Genomic DNA, 22,059 nt, shown 5'->3' on the forward strand with positions numbered 1-22,059 from the left:
TTGATCACAACATTTTAGTGTGAGACATTTAACAATTTTAGTAATTTATAGTTATTTTAAAGATTCAAAATATAACATAATTTAATTTTTTTTATTATATGGTTAATTTAGTTGTTTAATATCTTTTAATAATATAAAATTAAAAAAAGAGCTAAGATACAAAAATTGTTATCAAATATTTATTATTCATAATTATTAATTGTCGTATATATCTTAATTATATTAGACAATTCCGTAGGTTTTGTTTAAAGAAAATACGAAAATATTATTTTATACACTATTTATCAATTTAATAGTTAGTTTAATAAAAAAGCAGAATATAAGTTAAGTGGTAATAAACTATTTTTTTTTAAGAATCGTGAATTTAATTCAGGTGGTGACACAATTGCCGTAAAACTTTTGTAATGTATGTAGATTAATATATAAGAGATACGGTGAATGATCACATCCGTAACCGCTTTATAGAGATTCGTTGATACACTGTAAAATTTGTTAGGGTTTGAAAATGGGGCCGGAATCGCGATCGACGCCGATATCAGCATCGTCGCCGGCGTCGTCTTCTTCGCCGAGCGGGAAACGAACAAGAGATCCGGAAGACGACGAGGTCTATCTCGACAACCTCCGCTCCCAGAAACGTTATCTCAGCGAGGTTTGGCTCTCTCTCTTTGATTCAATCGTTCAAGCTGATTCTTTTCGATTCAATTGTTTGCCTTGTATAGTTGCTAATTGTATTGATTGCAATTGGCTATTATTGAGATTGAATGTTGCTCTCGTAGATAATGGCTTGCAGTTTAAACGGACTAACCGTCGGAGACTCGCTTCCTGTCAACATGTTAGACTCTCCTTCTCGCTCTGACACCCTTCTTTCTCCCAACAATCACATTCACAGGTCTGTTATATCATCTTCTTCTTCTTGGCATCATCCAATTCATATCGCAAAGCGTTTTGGTATTACATTTGATTATATAATATTATATTATATAAGTTGAATGATCTTTTAATGTGTGTTTTTAAAATGCAAGTCTCAACAAGCCCTGATTTTAAGTTTTATGATTGTTTAGACATTATTATTATTATCTCTGGTGAGGAGCTCTATTCATTCATGTGTTGTATGTAACACAGGGATGACTTGTCATTACAGTACTCTCCCATGTCTGAAGACTCCGACGAAGCTAGGTTCTGCGAGGACCCAATAACAAGCACGAGCTCATCGCAGCAACCCGAGAGCCGCCCTACTAGTCCTGTTTCACCTTACCGATACCATAGACCTCTTACTTCAACAACCTCACACCATTTGTCAAATTCACATTCATGCCCTGCCTCCATGAGCACCAATGCTACTACTCCACAGTCTCGTCCAAGAGGATCAGACACGGAAGGAAGGTTTCCATCGTCGCCTAGCGACATCTGCCATTCCAGTGACTTGAGAAGGACCGCTCTACTCAGGTCTGTTCAAATGAGAACACAGCCTTGTGGTATTGCTTCAACTTCTGGGACAAGCAATGTTGACGGTGGTGAAGAGAAGTTGTGCTTTAAGTCTATGGAAGAAGATAATAGAGGGGAAGATGTCTCTTATACTCAAGTCTCCGGCGGTAAGAGCAAGTCTTGTAAAGCATTGGACATGAGACTATGTGAACGATGATTTAAAGACACTATTCTCTATCTTAAAATACGGTTTCTTCTTCGACATTTCCACATTATATATATATATATATATATATGTTTTGGATTGCAATGAAGAACAATCCACTAAAGCTCTCATATCTCTATCAATGCATTTTGTTGTGATTCCTTAATTCATCTTCAGTCTCGTGGAAGATCTTCCACTAAAGTTTCTAATCTGTCTCATTGCTTTGGTCGTTTGGTGGATGTGGTTGAGATGAGAAGCCGTCATGACACTCTTAGAACAGAAATCCAAAAAAGATAAGAAGACAAGCTTACAGATCCATTCATGATCTTGTTTATATAACCATTTAAAAATCATTTTTGTAATCAGAATTTTAAAGACACCCACCCTTTCTATACCATAAGCCAAATATTATTTACCAGAAACCAAACAAGGAAAGTGGACCCATGTGCTTTCAATGCCAAAGTAGTCGAGGAAACAGAGTAATAATGTTTCACTAGGGGACAGTTGATGGTTAGAAGAAATAGGGTATGGAGATAGAGGCATTGTTCAGTAGGGTCAGACTCAGAGAGACAATAGTTGATGGTTAAAAACACATAGGGTATGGAGATAGATGCTTTGTTCATCAGGGCAGAGGGAGAGTTGAATGATGCCTATTTGTTCTCAAACCAAAAGGCACAAAACGAGGGAACTGAGAAGATGTAACAAGTGAAGGGAGTTGCTAGAACTTACCGTTAAGATAAAACATAAAAAGCCTTTGTGTTTGCTTGATATTTTAATCTAAAAGTCTAGAACTAGAAGTATGGGTAAGGAGTGGAGAATACAGAGATTTTTTTTTTTTTTTTTTGGTCAAATATGCTGTTTTTTTTCTTGTATAAATATGTGCTATGGGATGTTTTGTGTAATGTATGGGAAAAAAAATCAGTTTCTCCCATCTTTTCTATGTCTAAAAACGTTTTCCCTTATTCTTGAACTAGAGTGACAACAAAGTGATGAAGACAGCCTTCAATTTCTTGCAATTTACAGCACGGTATCAGAGCCCCTGCTGATTATTGGAGCCTTGTTGAGCAAAACAGAATATACTCTCAAGCATATCAACTCCGAAGCTATACACATCGGATTTGTCCGACATTGTATTAGACATATACAATGTTGGAGACATCTGATGTATATAGCTTTGGGTTGATATGCTTAAGAGTATATACCGTATTGTTCAACAAGGCTCCAAGGATCAGCGGGGGCGATTCAGTGTTGAAGAAAATCCGATGTTTATAGCTTTGGGATGACTATGCTTAAGAGTATATTCCATTACAGAGCAGCAAATTATCAATCACACCGTGGCGGTAGTCTTCTCAGCTTTGTAAGAGTAACTACTCGTACGTACCATTACAATATTGATATCTTTTCTAATAACAAGTCATTAAAAAAGAACACATTTGGTATATTCATAAAATAACATGCATGGAGTGAACGAAACTGCCTCTCAAACAGTATCGCCCAGCGTTTGAAAAATTGAGATGATCGTGCACAGAAATTTAGCCTAGTAATAGTTTGTTAATTGTGTTTGAGAAAAAAAATATTCGGCTATCCTGCTTTTGAACATTAATACCACCACCAGGTCGTGGCTTGGTCTATTCGCAGCTTCATCTTGGGCACAACAAAGTTCGATCTGTATGCATACAGTGAACTTGGTTGTGTCCCTGATAAAGCTGAGAATAGACCAAGCACAGACGTGTTGGTGACAATGCTCAAAATCAGGACGGCGGAAATTCCTCGACCACAAGAATATAACTATTACAACAAAGTTAAGTTTCTCAGTGAAGAAGCTGCTGCAGCGTCGTCTCTTCTGTTAAGATTGTTTTCTACTTACTTAGTTAAAACGTTATCTCCATTACCATTACTTTCCTCAATAGATAATGGTCTGTTTTTGTCATCTTCTTCTTCACATCATGTTTTCATAAAGTTTTGCAAATATATGTGATTATATATATAATTGAATGGTCTTTTAAGTGGATGTAAAATGCCTAAATCACGTATATAACAACCCCTAATCTTGAGTTTTTCTTCTTTTCTTTTAAGAGATTTTTTTCATAAATATTTCTAGTGGTTGTTAGGAAATATGCGGTCAAATTTTTGCGGAAAAACCGATCTTATGGGAGCGGGAAAAGAGCACACACAAAATTGTTAACGGAGTTCGGCCAATGTTGCCTACGTCTCCGAACCTGCTACAGATCTTTTATTATCAACCCGGGAAATTTTACAAACTCGCAACTCACACCCGATCCCAAATACACTCAAGAAATTACTCGTAATTTCTTAAAGAGAAAGATTTTCTCACAAGAAAGATATATTTTTTTTCTCTCTCTTATTTTCTCTCTTGCTCACTCTCTTCTTCTCTTCTCTTGTTCTCTCTTACTTTGTTTTTGGGATGGATTTCTTCTTCTCCTTGTGTGGTTATTTATAGGAGATTATGAGGAGTTGGTGAAACTTCTTGTTGCACCTACCAAAAACACAAAAGAAATGTGTTGTTGAATTAATCAACAAACATGTTCTTGATACAACTTCTTGTTGTACCAACCAAAAACATGTTCTTTACAATCTCCCACTTGAAGACTGGTTTTAATCTGTCTTCACACCTTGATTAATGTAGCAGGTCTTCCCAGCTTGTTACTCCAACAAGCCTACTGAGGTTGCACACAACCTCAGCTTGTCATACGGCACGACCTTCGTCAACATGTCTGCCGGATTCTTGCTTCCTGGGATCTTCTCAAGCACCAACATTTCATCTTCCAACGCTGATCTCATGAAATGATATCGACGATGTATGTGCTTCGTCCGAGCATGGTAAACCGGATTCTTTGCCAAATCGATGACACTTTTACTGTCACAGTACAACACACCTTTCCCTTGGTCATGGCCTAGCTCTTCTAGAAAAGACTGTAGCCATATCATCTCTTTTGTTGCCTCCGTTACAGCAACATACTCAGCTTCACAGCTTGATAGAGATACAATTTTCTGCAACTTTGAAACCCAACAAATTGCAGTACCGCCAAAGGTGTAGACATACCCGGTTGTGCTCTTCGTGCTGTCAATGTCACCTCCATTGCCAGCATCAACATATCCCTGCAATCCCGTCTTAGACTTCGTGAAACATAGCGATAAACTTGGATTTCCTTTTAGATATCTGAAAATCCACTTAACGGCTTCCCAATGTTCCTTCCCTAGATTGCTCATAAATCTGCTAACGACTCCCACTGCATGTGCAATGTCTGGCCTTGTACATATCATCGCGTACATCAGGCTTCCTATAGCAGAAGCATATGGAACTTTATCCATACATGCCATCTCGTCTTCCGTCTTTGGAGACTATTCTCTGGATAACCGAAAGTGACTTGCCTGGGGAGTACTAACTGGCTTCGCGTCATTCATGTTAAACCTCTTGAGGACTTTCTTCACATACTCCTCTTGTGATAGCTTAAGACCTTCCTTGCTCCTACTGATTCTCATCCCTAGAATCTGTCTTGCTTCTCCAAGGTCTTTCATCGCAAACTCTTCTGAGAGTTTCGTCTTCAAGCTATTGATCTCGTGCAAGTCTGCTCCTACTATCAGCATGTCATCGACATATAGGAGCAATATCAAGTAGGACTCTTCAAGCGTCTTGAAGTAACAACAGTGGTCAGCTTCACACCTCAAGAAACCAACGCCTTTAATAAAGTTGTCGAACCGTTGATACCACTGTCTTGGAGCTTGTTTTAAGCCGTACAAACTCCTTTTCAACTTGCAAACAAGGCTTTCCTTCCCTTTGATCTCAAAGCCTTCGGGTTGCTTCATATAAATTTCCTCATCCAAATCACCGTGAAGAAATTCCGTCTTCACATCCATTTGTTTAAGATGCAGATCTTCTTGTGCTACCAGCCCAAGAACCGTTCTAATGGTCACCATCTTGACTACAGGAGAGAAGATCTCGGTGTAGTCAACGCCTTCTTTTTGTTGGAATCCCTTCACAACAAGCCTCGCTTTATAGCGCTTACTCCCATCAGGTTCTTCTTTTATTCGGTAGACCCACTTGTTATGCAATGCCTTTTTCTCCTTAGGCAAATCTGCTAACTCCCACGTGTGATTGGATAACAACGAGTCCATCTCGTCGTTCATTGCAAGCTCCCACTTGATCGACTCATCAACTTGCATAGCTTCCTCATAACATTCAGGCTCGCCTCTGTCTGTGAGCAGAATGTAGTTGAGCGATGGAGAGAATCTTACTGGCTTTCTGATGATTCTGCTTGACCGTCGTAACTCCGTGACTGGTGTATATGGGACCACTTCAGAATCATCACTTTCTTCAGCCTCACCACTCTCGTCTTGAGAGATTTCTTCTTCTGCTGTTGTGGTATCCTGTGGCAACTCCGGTGTCAGGATATCTTCTAAGTCAACAGCTCCAGGCTCTTTCTTCTCCGAGCCTTCTCTTAGCTTATCCTTGTACAACGCTTCTTCGTTGAACACAACATTCTTGCTGCGGATGATCTTCCGATTTTCATCATCCCAAAACCGATAACCAAACTCCGCGTTACCATAACCGATGAAGTAACACTTCTTAGACTTCGAGTCAAGTTTACTTCTTGCAGCATCATCAATATGAACATAAGCTAAGCATCCGAACACCTTTAGATAAGAAAGATTTACTTTCTTTCCGCTCAAAACTTCTTCAGGGATCTTAAATCCCAACGGTACAGACGGTCCTCTGTTTATTAAGAAGGTTGCGGTATGGATTGCATCTGCCCAAAACGTCTTTGGCAATCTACAGTGCAATCTCATGCTCCTTGCACGCTCATTCAAGGTTCGGTTCATCCTTTCCGCTATTCCATTCTGTTGAGGCGTTCCAGGAATAGTCTTTTCCATCTTGATCCCATTATCAGCGCAATATCTCTTGAACTCGTCGCTGATGTACTATCCACCATTATCAGACCTTAAACACTTCAACTTGAGATTCGTCTCAATCTCAACCATGGCTTTCCATATTTTGAAAACCGAAAATACTTCATGTTTGTTCTTCATGAAGTAAACCCACACTTTTCTTGTAGAGTCATCGATAAAGGTCACATAGTAGTACGAACCTCCCAGCGATGCAACAGGAGCGGGTCCCCACACGTCAGTGTGCACCAGCTCTAACTTCTCAGATTTTGGCTCTCTTCCTCCTTTAGAGAAACTAACTCGTTTCTGTTTCCCAAGGATGCAGCTTTCACACATCTGATGATCCACCGTCTTCAGATCCGGAAGAGCGCCATTTTCCACCATGAGTTTCATCCCTTTCTCACTCATGTGTCCCAACCTACAATGCCACAACTTGGTCTGTTTGGCATTCTCGACAACAGCAACAGTGTCTTGATAACTCGTCGTCATATCACCACAAGAAAACACTCCGAATTCCGACGGAGCTTCCGACGGACACCAAGGTCGTCGGACATTTGCGACGGAATACTGACAAATTTCCGACCAAATCCAAAAAAATGAAGTCGTCGGAATTCCGTCGGCCATTTCCGACGGAATTCCGACGACATACGGTTCGTCGGAATTTTCCGACGACTTTTCGACGACATTCCGATAAAAAATGTAACCGTTGTAGTCGTCGGAAGTTCGTCGGTATATTCCGACGGAATTCCGACGACATTCCGATTAACAGCAAAGTCGTCGGAATTCCATCGGTATTTTCCGACGGAATTCCGACGAACCATGTGACCGTTGCCGACAAATACATATGACCGTTGTATAGCCGTTTGGGATTGGACAATTCCGACGGAATTCCGACGGACTTCTTTATATCCGTCGGAATTTCGTCGGAAAGTCGTCGGAGGTCCGTAAGCAATTTCCTATAAATACAACCCCTCCTCATTCAACTCATTCACACTTCATTCTCTCTTCATTCTCTTTAGTCATAACAATTCCGTGAAAATCATGTCTTCAGAAGTTTATTATCGTTCGTGGATGGATAAACCTCATTTGGATCCGAACACCAATTTGCTTACGGAAGAATACGTTCAAGGGATTGGAGAATTCATGAGGCTTGTTCAACAGCAACCGGATGCAAAAAGTGGTATGTTAAGATGTCCCTGCTCTTCTTGCAATAATAATAAGGTTATAAAAGAATTTGATGTTTGGACTCATTTGTATATGAAAGGGTTTTCACGTAATTATAAAGTTTGGTACCTTCATGGGGAAACTGGTTATGAATATGGTAGTACTAGCGAACCTCAGCCTGTTAGTGAACCTCAGCCTGATATTAGGTTAGAAGAATCTAGAACGGATATAGATTATGGTGTAGGTACTGAGCAGATGGTACATGATCATTATAGAGGGGAAGAACCAAACCCCGAGTCTAGGAGATTTTTTGACATGTTGGATGCAGGAAAACAACCTTTGTATCAAAATTGTAGAGATGGTCATTCAGTCTTATCATCTGCAACTAGATTAATGGGTATTAAGACAGACTATAATTTGGCTGAAGAATGTATGGATGCGATTACTGATTTTGTCAAAGGTATTCTACCTGAGGATAACCTTGCACCGGGTTCATACTACGAGGTTCAGAAACTTGTTGCAGGTCTTCAACTACCGTATGAAGTGATAGATGTATGTATTGACAACTGCATGATCTACTGGAGAGCGGATGAGACACGGAATGTATGCAAATTTTGTGGGAAACCTCGTTATCAGGAGACGAGGGGAAGAGTTCCGATCCCATTCAAAAGAATGTGGTATTTGCCTTTGACGGAAAGATTGAAGAGGTTGTATCAGTGTGAGCGCACAGCAAAAGCAATGAGATGGCATGCAGAGCATTCCACAAATGGTGAGATTAGACATCCTTCAGATGCAAAGGCTTGGAAACATTTCCAGTCAACATATCCAGAATTTGCGGAAGAGAGAAGAAATGTTTATCTTGGATTATCTACTGATGGTTTCAGCCCATTTGGAAAGCATGGAAGGCAGTATTCTCTATGGCCAGTTATTGTGACACCGTACAACTTACGGCCGAGCTTGTGCATGCGACGAGAGTTTTTGTTTCTCTCAATTCTAGTCCCCGGGCCAGATCATCCTAAAAGATCACTAGATGTGTTTCTTCAACCACTAATATATGAGTTGCAACAACTATGGGCGCATGGTTTTGAGACATACGATGTTTCGCGCAAAGAAAACTTTCAGATGCGGGCAGTACTTATGTGGACAATAAGTGACTTTCCAGCATATGGTATGTTATCTGGATGGACAACACATGGGAAGCTATCATGTCCATATTGTCAAGATGACACAGATGCTTTCCAACTAAAGAACGGAAGGAAAACGTGTTGGTTTGACTGTCACAGACGATTTCTACCACCTGATCATCCATACCGCAGGAGTAAGACTTCGTTTACGAAGAACAAGCAGGTGTTTGATGGTCCACCTGAGGAAGTTAGTGGGAAAGATTTGTTGAAGCAGTTTAGGTATTTTGATGCAGAAAGGACGCCAGATGTAGGTGGACATGAAAACATTCGAGTCAATGCGGTTGGAGAGCTACATAACTGGCACAAAAAGAGTATTTTCTGGGATCTACCATATTGGGAGAGTCATCTATTGCGGCATAATTTAGATGTCATGCATATTGAGAAGAACTTCTTCGATAATCTGATGAACACAGTCCTTAACATCCAAGGTAAAACGAAGGATAATTTGAAGTCAAGGTTGGATTTAGTCGATATTTGTGATCGTTCTGAACTTCACGTTGATGAGAACGGTACGGCCCCTTTTCCCATTTATCGGCTAGATGGTGCTAGAAAAGAAGAGTTCTTTGATTGGATTACAGAGAAAGTGAAATTTCCTGACGGATATGCATCAAATTTGGGGAACTGCGTTGATAGAAGCGAAGGAAAGTTTACTGGCTTGAAGAGTCATGATTGTCATGTAATTATGCAGCGCCTCCTTCCGTTTGCCTTTTCAGCATTATTGCCACGTAATGTTCATGAAGCAATTGCAGGGATTAGTGTTTTTTTCCGTGACTTATGCAGCAGAGTATTGACTGAAGAGGGTATTAATAATTTGAAGACAAACGCACCAGTCAGCATGTGCAACCTTGAGAAGATATTTCCTCCATCATTCTTTGATGTAATGGAACATCTTGCTATTCATCTCGCAAGAGAATTGGAACTTGGTGGTCCTGTGCAGTACAGATGGATGTATATTTTTGAGCGTTATATGCATCATCTGAAGAAGATGGTCAAAAATCAAAGCAGGGTGGAAGGATCTATAGTGGCACAGGTGATCAATGAAGAAACTGCAATCTTTGCTGAAAATTATTTTCCACCAGAAGTGCAAACAAAACACCGAAGACCTGCTCGGCATGATGATAGAGGGGAGAGAGCAACATATCATGTTACTGTCCCAAGCATGTTCAAGGAAATAGGACGACTTAGTGGAAAATTCACGAAGCGGAGACTTACGGACACTGAGAACGCTCATTTGCAAACATATTTGCTCACCAACTGTGAAGATGTTCTACAATATGAGAGGTAAAAATATTTATTCATTTATTGTTAGATTAATATTCAATAAATTTATTTCATATTGATAATATTTTTGTATATAGTGTATATATGGCGGAGTTGCGTATGACTCACAGGCATGCAACAGAAGATGAGCTTCGACAACTTAGAGATAACGGATTTGCTGCGTGGCTTCGTAGTTATGTGAGTCATATATCCTATTACCCTATGCAAATGATTAGTTTAAATTTAATATATATAAACTAATTAATTTTGCAATCATATATGTTTTTTTTTATAGGTGAATGATGGTTTGGCCAGAGGTCTTGTGTTCGATGATTGGATACGCGAATTTGTGCAGGGACCAAACTATGTGGTCAAATCATATCCTAAATTTTGTACGCGAGGATATGCATTCACAAGGAAAGGTCATTCTAAGACAACATATGATGCTGGTGTTTCATCTTCTTCTGGTGACGATGTCTACTACGGCAACATAAAAGAAATATTGGAAATCCAATTTCCTGGAATGGTTGGATTGCGTTGTGTAGTATTCTATTGTGATTGGTATGACACCACCCCAGATAGAGGAGTGAAGATTGATGCGTTTGGTGTTACATCAGTTCATTCGCGGCGGAAACTTCAATATTATGATCCCTTCATTCTTGGTTCGCAAGCTGATCAGGTATGTCAATATATTCATAATTTTTTACCAATATAATTAATTAATGTTATATATTGAACTAATACTTTGTATAATTGATATGTATAGGTGTGCTACATCAGTTACCCTCGGGTGACGTACAGAGACGATCCATGGGTTACTGTAACGCAAATCAACCCAAGAGGACGAGTGGATGGAACTTCTGATGATGATGAACCATTGCAACCAGAGTCTACCAGCAACGCCCAGGCAGTTGAAGATTTGGAAAATGTTCAACTCGTTGAGAATTTGACTGTGTTTGGACATGATGCTGTCGTACATTCAGAGCCGGAAGCCGAGGTTGGGGAGTTTGATGAAGATTCAGAAGATTCTGATTAGTTTTTTTTTTTTTTTTTTTTTTAATGGTCCGTCGGAAATCCCTCGCAATATACCGACGACATAGCGACGACAACGGGTTTCATTGAAAATTGGAAAGGTCGTCGGTATTTCGTCGGAAAATACCGACGACATGTTTTTCTATAAAGTTTCAATCATAAAAATCTATAAATTTAGATGCCAAAACTATGAAAATAACACATAATAAGTGTTTAGTATAGTATTAGATCGCAACCGTTCAAATATAACAACTCATTAAAATATTTATGTATGCATATCATTGTTTTCATAACATCTCATCTTAACATTATGTACTTATACAATCATATTTATATAAGCTTACACTACAAAAAATATTGTTGTGTAAAATCGTGTTATAAAACATTTTTATTGTTAAATCTTTATGCAAATACTATATATATTATCAAAGGTTTGGATTTTGCATTTAGAAACTTGAAAAGAACACCCTAAACACTAAGTCGTCGGAATTCCGTCGGAATATACCGACGGAATGTGTCCGTCGGAAAATACTGACGGACACGTTCCGTCGGAATTTCAATTAGCCCGGGAGAACCAAACCGCTTGAAAATTTTCGCGAATCGGCATTTGGTATATTTTAAATATACCGACGGAATACCGACGAACCCGTGTCCGTCGGAATCCACGGAAATAAAAACCCTTCTCCTTTCTTCTTCGTTATCTCCGCGGCCTCTCTCTCTCTCAAAACTCTCCGGCGATTTCGGCGATTTCGGCGACTCTCCGGCGATTCCGGCCTCTCTTCACCGGCGAATCCTCTCCTCACCCTCCTATCTCTTCCCCAAACCCCAAATCATGTAAGAATCATCCCAAACCTTTTTTTTTCAATTGTTTAGGGTTTTGGAAGTTGATCTCGGATTTTAGGTTGTTTGATTGAACATTTTAGGATTGAATGGATAGTTTAGGATATATAAGTTAGGATTGTTGTTTTAGTTTTTTTGGAACATTTTTTGATTTTTAAAAACGTTTTTTGATTTTTTAAAACGTTTTTTTTTTATTTTTAAAAACGTTTTTTGATTTTTAAAAACGTTTTTTGATTTTTAAAAACGTTTTTTGATTTTTAAAAACGTTTTTTTGAAAAAAATATAAATATTTAACACCATTTTTCTTCATTTATAAATTTTAACAACATTTTTCTATATTTATAAATTTTTTATAATTTTGTATACATATATATATATATGTAAATCATGTATAGTAAAAATTTTAAATTTTAAAATTTTTTATATTTTTTTTAAGTTTCCACTAATAAATATTTAACAACATTTTTTTTTAAAATATAAATATTTAACAACATTTTTCTTCATTTATAAATTTTTAACAACATTTTTCTATATTTATAAAATTTTTATAATTTTGTATACATATATATATATATATATATATATAAAAGGTTTAATAGTTTTTTTTAAAACGTTTATAAAACCTTTTGTAAATATATAAATGAAAATATGTTTGATGGGTTAAATTTTTTTTTTTAGGGCCGAGGATGAAGCCCGCCCCGCAGCCCGTCTTCGACGTAGTTCGGTGAGCGGTTCCCGTGCATCGGTATCGTCTCATGACTCGGTTCCCGCATATATTCCCGCTCCAGCTCCCTCTGCCCCTCACGCTGCCCCTCACGCTGCTGCTCAACAGGATCCGGGGGTCATGCCGGTTCATCTATTGGTTCAACAACCAGGTCGAGAGCATCTCCCGTTTCTCCAACTCAACCCACGACGAGGCCATAGCACTTGGTTAGTATTTTTTTTTATTTGTACCGTTATATTTTTTGCTTTAATTAACTTGCTAACTTGTATTTTTTTTTAAAGGTTCACCAAGTCGAAAAATGGCATTAGCCGGAGCATCAACCAGATGATGTACTCCATGCTCCGTTTTGGATATCCAAAGTGGAGTGTGATCCCTTCCGACGAACGAGAGTTGTGGTTTCGTCAGTTTGCGGTATAGTAACCCTTCATTTTTTTTAAGTTTTTACATTTTTTTACATATATTTACTTATTAAATTGTGTTTGTTTTGTAGCAAGAGTTCAACTGGCACTCCGATCTTACGGAAACAGTCCGTAAGAAATTCAACGAAAAGGCCATGGACTCTTACACAAAGCAGATAAACGCGTGGAAGACAGTTTGGCAGAAGAACAAGAAGCCACGGTTCATCAACGGGGGGGGTGTGGGAGCAGTTGATAGCTCATTGGGAGAGGGAAGACACTGCAGAGACGTCTTCTAGGAACTCCAGGAACCGGAAGAGCGATCGTGGCGGGAAAGGTATGTATGTGCACAACCTCGGCGCTTGCTCCATGTCTACTAAGGAGGATGAACTTGTAAGTTTTTTATTATTATTTATCTTTATATTTTTTAAATAAATATTTTATATATTTTTTGGCTAATAATGGCGGTTTTTTTAGATCGAAGCAAATGACGGTAATCCCGTTGATCGTCTCCAACTCATTAAGGTGGCTCACACTAACAAGACGACGGGTCAAATTCAGGACCCCGTGATCAGAGGTGTAGTTGATTTGGTGGAAGCTGAGATAGTTTCTCAATCTCAGCCTCTCTCTGATGACGGCGACTCCACGGGAGCTTCAACCAACCTGTCTCTATTGCAAATAAATGAGATGGTTGAAAAGGTAATTTTTTTTATTAATATATTTTTTTTATAATGTCGATTACTTACTTGTCCATATTTACTTACTTTAAATATTTTTGTAGGCGGTTCCTAAAAGGAAAGGAGGCCGTTTAGTTGGGTTGGCCCGTCGTGCTTCTTCGTATCCGGCATCTTCTTCGCAAGCTCCGTATGCCGATCCCATGATTCTCGAGGAGCTACATGACAAAGATGAACGGATTGGGGCATTGGAGGAGCAGAACACCACTATCCTTTCGGAGAATGCCACTATCCGTTCGGAGAATGCCACTATCCTTGCTGAGTTGGCATCCCAGAAGAAGTTCAACACCGAGATTATGCAGAAGCTAGATCGTTTGATGTCTTCGAGTTCATCTTAGTTTATTTCGGCTTTATAAAACTTTCGGAATGTTTTTTTTTTCTATTTCGGTTTGTATGAATTTTAAACTTTATGAATGTTTTTTTCCTATTTCGGTTTTTATGAATTTAAATTTTATAATATTATTAGTTTTAAATTTCCAATTTTTTAAATTTATTAATATCAAAAAATATATAAAAATGCAAAATTAATTTGTAAAAAAAAAAGGGTATATACCGACGGACAACGGTCGTCGGAATATACCGACGGACATATATCCGTCGGAATTTACCGACAAACTCATTTCCGTCGGAATATACCGACGAACGTGGTTCGTCGGTATATTCCGACGACCGATGTCCGTCGGTAAATTCCGACGCCCAAAGTTCGTCGGAATAAACCGAGGAACCACGTTCGTCGGAATTGTAGTTTTCCGATGAACTCTGGTCTCGTGTAGCCGCATCGTAATATCGTCGGAAGTTCGTCAGAATGACGTTTCTCGGTATTCGTCAGAAAGTCGTCGGAATTTCTGACGAAATTCCGACGAATTTTTTTTTTCCGACGAAACGATACCGACGGACGGGTTCGTCGGAAATTCGTCGGAATAGACCGATTCCGACGAATTTCCGACGATTTCGGCCATCAGAATCCCCCTGTTTTCTTGTAGTGTATAAAGAGTGCCTCTTTTATGACCTCTAGCCACCACCATGGAACCTTTCTTGACTCTCCAGGCTCCACCACCAAAATTAACATCGTGCCCCGTATCATCAAGTTGACCTACTGAGATCAGATTTCGCATCAACTTTGGCACATGTCTGACCTTCGTAATCTTCCACACACGTCCGTCTGACATCTTCAGGTTGATATCTCCAATACCAACTATGTCCAAAGGTAATCCATCAGCAAGATATACCTTTCCATAATTTCCCGCAACATAATTTTCCATGATGTTATGGTGCGGTGTGGTGTGGAACGACGCTCCTGATTCAAGCACCCATGAATCGACTGGGCTATCGACATAGGAGATTGACGCTTTGGTGGTATTTGCAGTTGCATCACGAGCTTCAATTTTCCTCGGGGAATCAACAGACACTACCAATGCATCAGCGATTTCACGTGTCACTACATTGGCTCCGCCTCTAATGTTGTCTTCCTTCTTCGGTGGTGCTCGGCAATTCTTCTTGATGTGACCTGTCTTTCCACAATTCCAGCACTCTGCAGGCTGTCTAAATTTGGATTGACCCCGTCCATTCCTTGACTTCGATCTGCCATTACTCCGGTTATTTCTATCTGGGTTTCTCCCTCTGTTTTCCACGTTGAAAGCAGAGCTCGTTGATGCCTCCCCAGAGTCTATCCTTCGAACTTCCTCAGCAAGGATACGATCTCTAACATCATTGAATTTGAGCTTTTGAGTACCCACAGAATTACTAACCGCTGCCCTCATTGGCTCCCAACTATTTGGCAGAGATGCCAACAAAATCAGTGCTCGCACTTCATCTTCAAACTCGATTTCAACTGATGACAGTTGGTTAACAATCGTGTTGAACTCGTTCACATGTGCGGCAACCAGGCCACCTTCTTTCATCTTCAGATGAAAGAGTTTCTTCATGAGAAACACCTTAATTTTTGCCGAAGGTTTCTCATACATATCAGAGAGAACTTTCATGAGCCCTTCTGTGGTCTTCTCCTTCGCAACATTGTGAGCAACGTTTTTCGACAGTGTTAACCTTATAACACCCAGAACTTGTCTGTCAAGGAGCTCCCACTCATCCTGATCCATCTTCTCAGGCTTCTTACTCAGCGGTTGATGAAGCTTCTTTCCGTACAGATAATCTTCAATTTGCATTCTCCAAAATGCATAATCTGTACCGTCAAATTTCCCGATACTGTGCGCCGAACCGTCTTCGCCTCCCATCATTTCTGGAACCACCGTGTATTAGAACACCTACGTCGACAAACCGATGTTACCGACAAAAATTCACTATTCACGAATTACTGTTCACGTGAATAGTAACTCCGCATAAAATTTTGACCGATCACCGTAACTCAAGCTCTGATACCAATTGTTAGGAAATATGCGGTCAAATTTTTGCGGAAAAACCGATCTTATGGGAGCGGGAAAAGAGCACACACAAAATTGTTAACGGAGTTCGGCCAATGTTGCCTACGTCTCCTGACCTGCTACAGATCTTTTATTATCAACCCGGAAAATTTTACAAACTCTCAACTCACACCCGATCCCAAATACACTCAAGAAAAGAGACAGATTTTCTCACAAGAAAGATATATTTTTTTTTTCTCAATTATTTTATCTCTTGCTCACTCTCTTCTTCTCTTCTCTTGTTCTCTCTTACTTTGTTTTTGGAATGGATTTCTTCTTCTCCTTGTGTGGTTATTTATAGGAGATTATGAGAGTTGGTGAAACTTCTTGTTGCACCTACCAAAAACACAAAAGAAATGTGTTGTTGAATTAATCAACAAACATGTTCTTGATACAACTTGTTGTACCTACCAAAAACATTTTCTTTACAGTGGTAACACAGAGATGACTTGCCATTACAATACTCCCCCATGTCTGAAGACTCTGACGAAGCCAGGTTCTGCGAGGACCGAACAAGCACTAGCTCATCGCAACCTGAGAGCCGCCCTACTTGTCCTGTTTTACCATACCGGCCGTACGAAAGACCTCTTACGTTTCAAGTTCAGGGCAAAGCAATGTTGACGGTGAAGAGAGAATGCGCTTTAAGTCTATGGAAGAAGATAATAGAGCGGAAGATATCTCTCACACTCAGTTCATAAAAAAGATATCACGAACTCGGCCGACGTTTACAAGGTAAGAAACTAAAGAATCTCTCTTTGTTCGAAACTACTATGCTTAAGACCATAACAGATCAAACTATCAAGTTTTGTCACTCACACCGTGGCTCTCGGCTTTGTAAAACTAACTAATCATTACCATTACAAAAATGATTAAAAAAAAAAAACTAAATAGTTAATGCGTTTGATATATTTATTATATAACAGGACAATGGAGACCATGGAGAGAACGCAACGGCCAGAATCATCCAGCGTTTGAGGTATTGGGATGATTCTGTACAGAAACTTAGCGTAGTAATAGTTTGGTTCTTCTGGTTGAGGAATTTTAGCTGTCCTGGTTTTCAGCATTACCACTAACACTACTATTTTGCACGCAACAGAGTCTGATTTGTATCCATTTCAACAAACAAGTATTGAGATGCCTACCTATCAGTTCTTGAGGTAGTCTCTCACCAGTCCGAGTATTAGTGGTGAGTATACTCCTACGCGCCTCTTCGATCGCAGACAAATAATATGTGCAATTACTTTTAATCCTGAACAAATATCCACAGTATACTCCTAAGCGCCTCTTCGATCGTAGACAAATAATATGTGCAATTACTTTTAATCCTGAACAAATATGCACATTGCTGACCCAAAAGTAGAGCTGCAACTTCATGTCACTAACAACAAAACTGATTGATCAATGAAGCCACCAAACCAGTCACCATTTTGTATATCCCAAGCTGAAACCTATATTTAAAGTTTTCCATGTTTCAGTGAAGAAAAAAAAATAACTAGACTGTTACCTACTAGCCCCTTTAAAACATTCTTAATCAACAAGGGAAAGAAAAGCATAGAAACCTAATCAGAGCTTCAAGGAATGGCAATTATAAAGCTGGTAACACAACATTTGTTCTATGGGTTTCTTATTTTATTGTCTGCATATAGCAAAGCATTCTGCATGCATAATCATGTTTAACTGAGTAAAAACAAAAAAATTATGAAAGATTATACAGGTCTTAGATTCCTTCTTTTAAGTGAGTTGCAAAGTCTGTAGACGAAACGATAAACAAATCAACGTCTTCCTGTTCTTCTGGCTATAAAGAATATCTCTCTGATTGAGATTAATTCCTTTCTGGCTTCACTCGTGGCCAAACGGTTCATCGGAGATTCTTCACAACACCTAAATCCCAATTCCAAAATCAGTGTCAAGCATTCATCACGAGGGATACTAACTCTGGGACAGCTATTAAGAATCGAACTGTCTGCAATTTCCAACACTTTCTCTGGCAACGCCAACTTGGTGTAGCTACGTAGGGTAACGTTTCCCCCAAATAACTCATTTGTTGGTTGCTTTCCAGTGAACATTTCCAAAAGAAGAACACCAAAGCTATACACATCACCATATATTGATGGTTGTCCTCCCATTCCATATTCTGCATCATAATTCACAGAAACAAGAATGTAATAAGAAAAAGAGTACAATAACTTTCTTCACTCGTATAATACTATGTGTGATATATAGTTTACCTGGTGCGGCATAGCCGATGGTTCCTCTGACGCCGGCCGAGCTTAGTTGGTTGAACAAAGACTCCTTGTCAAATTTCATGAGCAGTTGAGCAATGCCAAAGTCGCCAACATGGGCAGTCAGATCATCGTTTAGGAGGACGTTGCTCGGCTTGAGATCACAATGAGCTATAGGTTCATGGCAATAAACATGAATATGTTCCAAAACAGAAATCACATCTATAGCAATGTTGAGCCTTTCAAAGAGGGTCAAGGCTCTTGTGGGCCTACGAATCTCTTCCACTTCCTCAGGGTGCAGCCACATATCTAGGCTTCCATTTGGCATAAACTCATAGATAAGAGCTCTGAAATCATTTCCCTGAAAATCAATACTCGAACAAGCCGTCAATAGTTTCACAAGGTTACGATGCCTTATGTTCTTAAGGGATTCACACTCTGTCATAAAGCTCTTCATAGCTCCACGTCTCCGCAGGTTTAGAACTTTCACTGCAACAACCTTGTTCTCTGTTGGAAGCAATGCCTTAAACACGGTGCCAAAACTGCCTGATCCAATCAAATTTCTGGAAGAGAAGCCATCCGTTGCATTACGGAGATATACATAACTTATATTTTCGTGGAAAACCTCTAGTCTGGAAGAAGTTGGATTATTGGTCTGCTGGTTCTTCTTTCGCTTTCTGAACCAACGTAGAGAAATATAAGCCATGAACACCATCAAAAGCAAAGCTATTCCTACGCTTACCCCAATGGAAACTTTCTTCCAAAGAGAGAAATGGCTAGTCTCCATTGGTTGTGCTTGCACAATAATACATGGCTTCAGTTTCAGTTCCTTGATACCTCCACATAGATCTTTGTTTCCAAATACTGTAACTGCAGTAGCATTCTGAAATTTTCCTTCTGTTGGCACCTTTCCCTCGAAATTGTTGATGGATAGATTAAGATACTCCAAGGAAGAAAAGTTTGCAAAATATCCAGGTATACTTCCGGAGAGATTATTGTTCGAGAAATCAAGTCTTTTAGCACCCATCAACCCCTTTATATTTGGAATATCACCGTCAAAAAAATTTCCTTGTAAATAAAGATTCTCTACCGAGAGACAGTCTCCCAAGACTTGAGGGAGTTGCCCGGATAATTTATTATGGGCAACAGACAGTGTGCAAAGACGTTCTAGTGGTTTAATATACTTTGGCAGAGAACCTGTCAAGGAATTATCTGACAAGTTGAGGTGAACAAGGGACTGAATTTGCATAATCTCCTGAGGTATAGCCCCATTCAACTTATTAGACCCAATCGACAAATATAACAAGTATTTGCACTGACCAAGAGTTGGAGGAAGGGTTCCTTCAAAACTATTGTTGGACAAATAAATTTGTTCTAACCGAGTGATGTTTCCTATTGAAGAAGGTGTCTCTCCTGACATTCTATTTGACGTGAGGTTTAATAACACCAATCTAGAAAGCTTTCCGATGGAACTTGGTGGTGGTCCGGTCAACAAGTTGTCGTCTAACCTAAGTTTTTGTAGGCTGATGAGATTCCCAATGTCATAAGGAATGGTTCCAGAGATGAAATTTATTCCAAGGTTTAATTGTTGGAGGTTGGTGGACAGGTTCGTAACAGAGGTAGGCAAGTCACCTCCAAGCATATTTGTATTAACATTTAAAATATGAAGTTGGGTACAATTAGTAAAAGCCTTAAGAAATTGAAGATCTCCAGAAGAGTAACTTCCCAAAGAATTACTGTTGAGTCCCATATGTTGCAAATTCCGTAGTTTTCCAAAGCTCGAAGAAATACTTCCTACCATTTTGTTATGCTCGATTCCTAAGAGTTGAAGATTTGAGATATTTGAAAGTGTTGTTGGGATGGGTCCTGTGAAACTGTTACCTCCCATAAACAATTCTCTAAGATTTGGTAGTAGGTTACCGAAATCAGGCTTTAGGCTTCCTGAAAAACCATTACTAAACATGTTCAAGTGCTCAAGCAAGGAAAAATTGTAGATGGAGGGAGGAAAAACGCCTGAGAATCTGTTCATTCCTAGTTCAAGATACACCAACCGAGTCAATTTAGCTAGATCATCAGGAAGTCCTCCTTCTATTTCGTTCACTGATAAGCCTACTCGCATGAGAGATGTCAAGTTCCCTAGAGAAGCAGGGAGCATCCCTCTCAAGTTGTTAAAACCAAGACGTAAAGTTTCAAGATTCGCCAATGATCCTAGTTCTGAAGGAACGCTTCCTCCAAGATGGTTCTTAAATAAAATAAGGGCCAACAATCTAGAGCAGTTAAATAGATCGACGGGAAGCTCTCCTCCGAGATTATTAATGCTCATATTCAAATACTTAAGTCTAAACAAGTTCCCCACCTGGTGAGGGATAGTTCCACCAATAGAGTTATCAGAGAGATTAAGTGATACGAGGAAGGAAAGATTACCAATAGATGGTGATATCATTCCCCTTAACTGCCTTCCTCCAAGTTCCAAACGGGTAACTCTCTTGTTATTGAGGCCACATGTAACCCCTTCCCAACTACAGAGAGGGGATGAGTTATTCCATGAGGACAAAACATCTTGTCTGTCTTCAGAAACTTGAGATTTGAAGTCGAGCAATGCTTTCCTATCAGTTTCATCGGTAAAACCATATGCTTCAAGTAACATGAGAGCACTGAAAGAAAATAAAATAAACAATCTCATGCTTCTCTTTTTTTTCTTGGTTAAAACCTTTTCGTGTAGGAAAGAATATATGAGACGAAGCAAATGCAAAATTTCTCTATCTTATTGTTGTAGTTAATACGCAGGCAGCGTAGAAGATATTCAGTGGCTCACAACCACATATATAAAACTGCAAGACTTCTCAAAAATCCTGTGGACTTGTCGTTGTCGTCATCAACTTCCTTGTAGTCTGAGTCAAGTAAGTTTATTATTTATTATTCCCAAATTGTTTATTTGCAAGAAGATAGTACAATTTCTAAGAGATCATTAACATCATGTCTGTCTCAATCAGTTGTTCTGGATTTATTGGATCTTTTGATCATGAAAGAAAGACCGCAACTGTTTAGAGTGGTTTTGTTCGAACCTATTTGTTGTAACAATTGTGAGAAGGAACAGATGCGGAAACAGATGAATAAAAGCGATGTAACAACGACACAGAGATTTAACGTGGTTCACCAACTTGGCTACGTCCACGGGCAAAGAGAGATCTTATTATTGGAGGCGATATTGAGTTTACAGAGTGCAAGTTTAGGGTTACTTCGAATACAAGATATATATAGTAACATCTCGCATCTAAAACCCTAGACTAAACGGACTCATGGGCTTAAGCCCACGATCAGATGTAACATCCATAATAACTTGATGCAACGCTCTTGATGCAACCGAGTCGGTATGATATGCATGATGTAACATCCATCGCCTAGATGTAACATCCTGATTCAAGGCATATCAACAATTCTCCACCTTGACTTGAATCCTCTCAATAACAGATGTACCAGATGCACCTTCAAGTGCCAAATGTACCAGATGCGCTTCTCTGCGCTAGATGTACCATCGCTCTCTTTGCCTCA

The 22,059-nt window shown here is 39.3% G+C and overlaps 2 protein-coding genes across 3 annotated transcripts; one reads left to right on the forward strand and one right to left on the reverse strand.

Moving 5' to 3' along the window:
- Positions 1-391: 391 nt before the first annotated feature.
- LOC111212728 lies at positions 392-1,796 on the forward strand. Its single transcript, XM_022714308.2, has 3 exons — positions 392-649; positions 777-889; positions 1,123-1,796. The coding sequence occupies exons 1-3, from the start codon at positions 506-508 to the stop codon at positions 1,640-1,642; spliced, it is 777 nt and encodes a 258-aa protein (XP_022570029.1). The 5' UTR covers positions 392-505; the 3' UTR covers positions 1,643-1,796.
- Positions 1,797-17,848: 16,052 nt separating this feature from the next.
- On the reverse strand, positions 17,849-21,441 carry LOC106388807 (probable LRR receptor-like serine/threonine-protein kinase At3g47570). 2 transcript variants are annotated; one of them, XM_013828956.3, is made up of 3 exons: positions 20,932-21,302; positions 18,514-20,448; positions 17,849-18,419 (listed from the first exon to the last, which is right to left on the reverse strand). In XM_013828956.3, the coding sequence occupies exons 1-3, from the start codon at positions 21,188-21,190 to the stop codon at positions 18,058-18,060; spliced, it is 2,556 nt and encodes an 851-aa protein (XP_013684410.1). In that variant the 5' UTR covers positions 21,191-21,302; the 3' UTR covers positions 17,849-18,057. The 2 variants fall into 2 exon arrangements, with proteins under 2 accessions (XP_013684410.1, XP_013684409.1); XM_013828955.3 differs by having other exon boundaries at positions 18,514-21,441.
- Positions 21,442-22,059: the final 618 nt, after the last annotated feature.

This window comes from Brassica napus, chromosome C3 (genome assembly GCF_020379485.1).
Source record: "Brassica napus cultivar Da-Ae chromosome C3, Da-Ae, whole genome shotgun sequence".
Lineage (NCBI taxonomy): Eukaryota > Viridiplantae > Streptophyta > Magnoliopsida > Brassicales > Brassicaceae > Brassica > Brassica napus.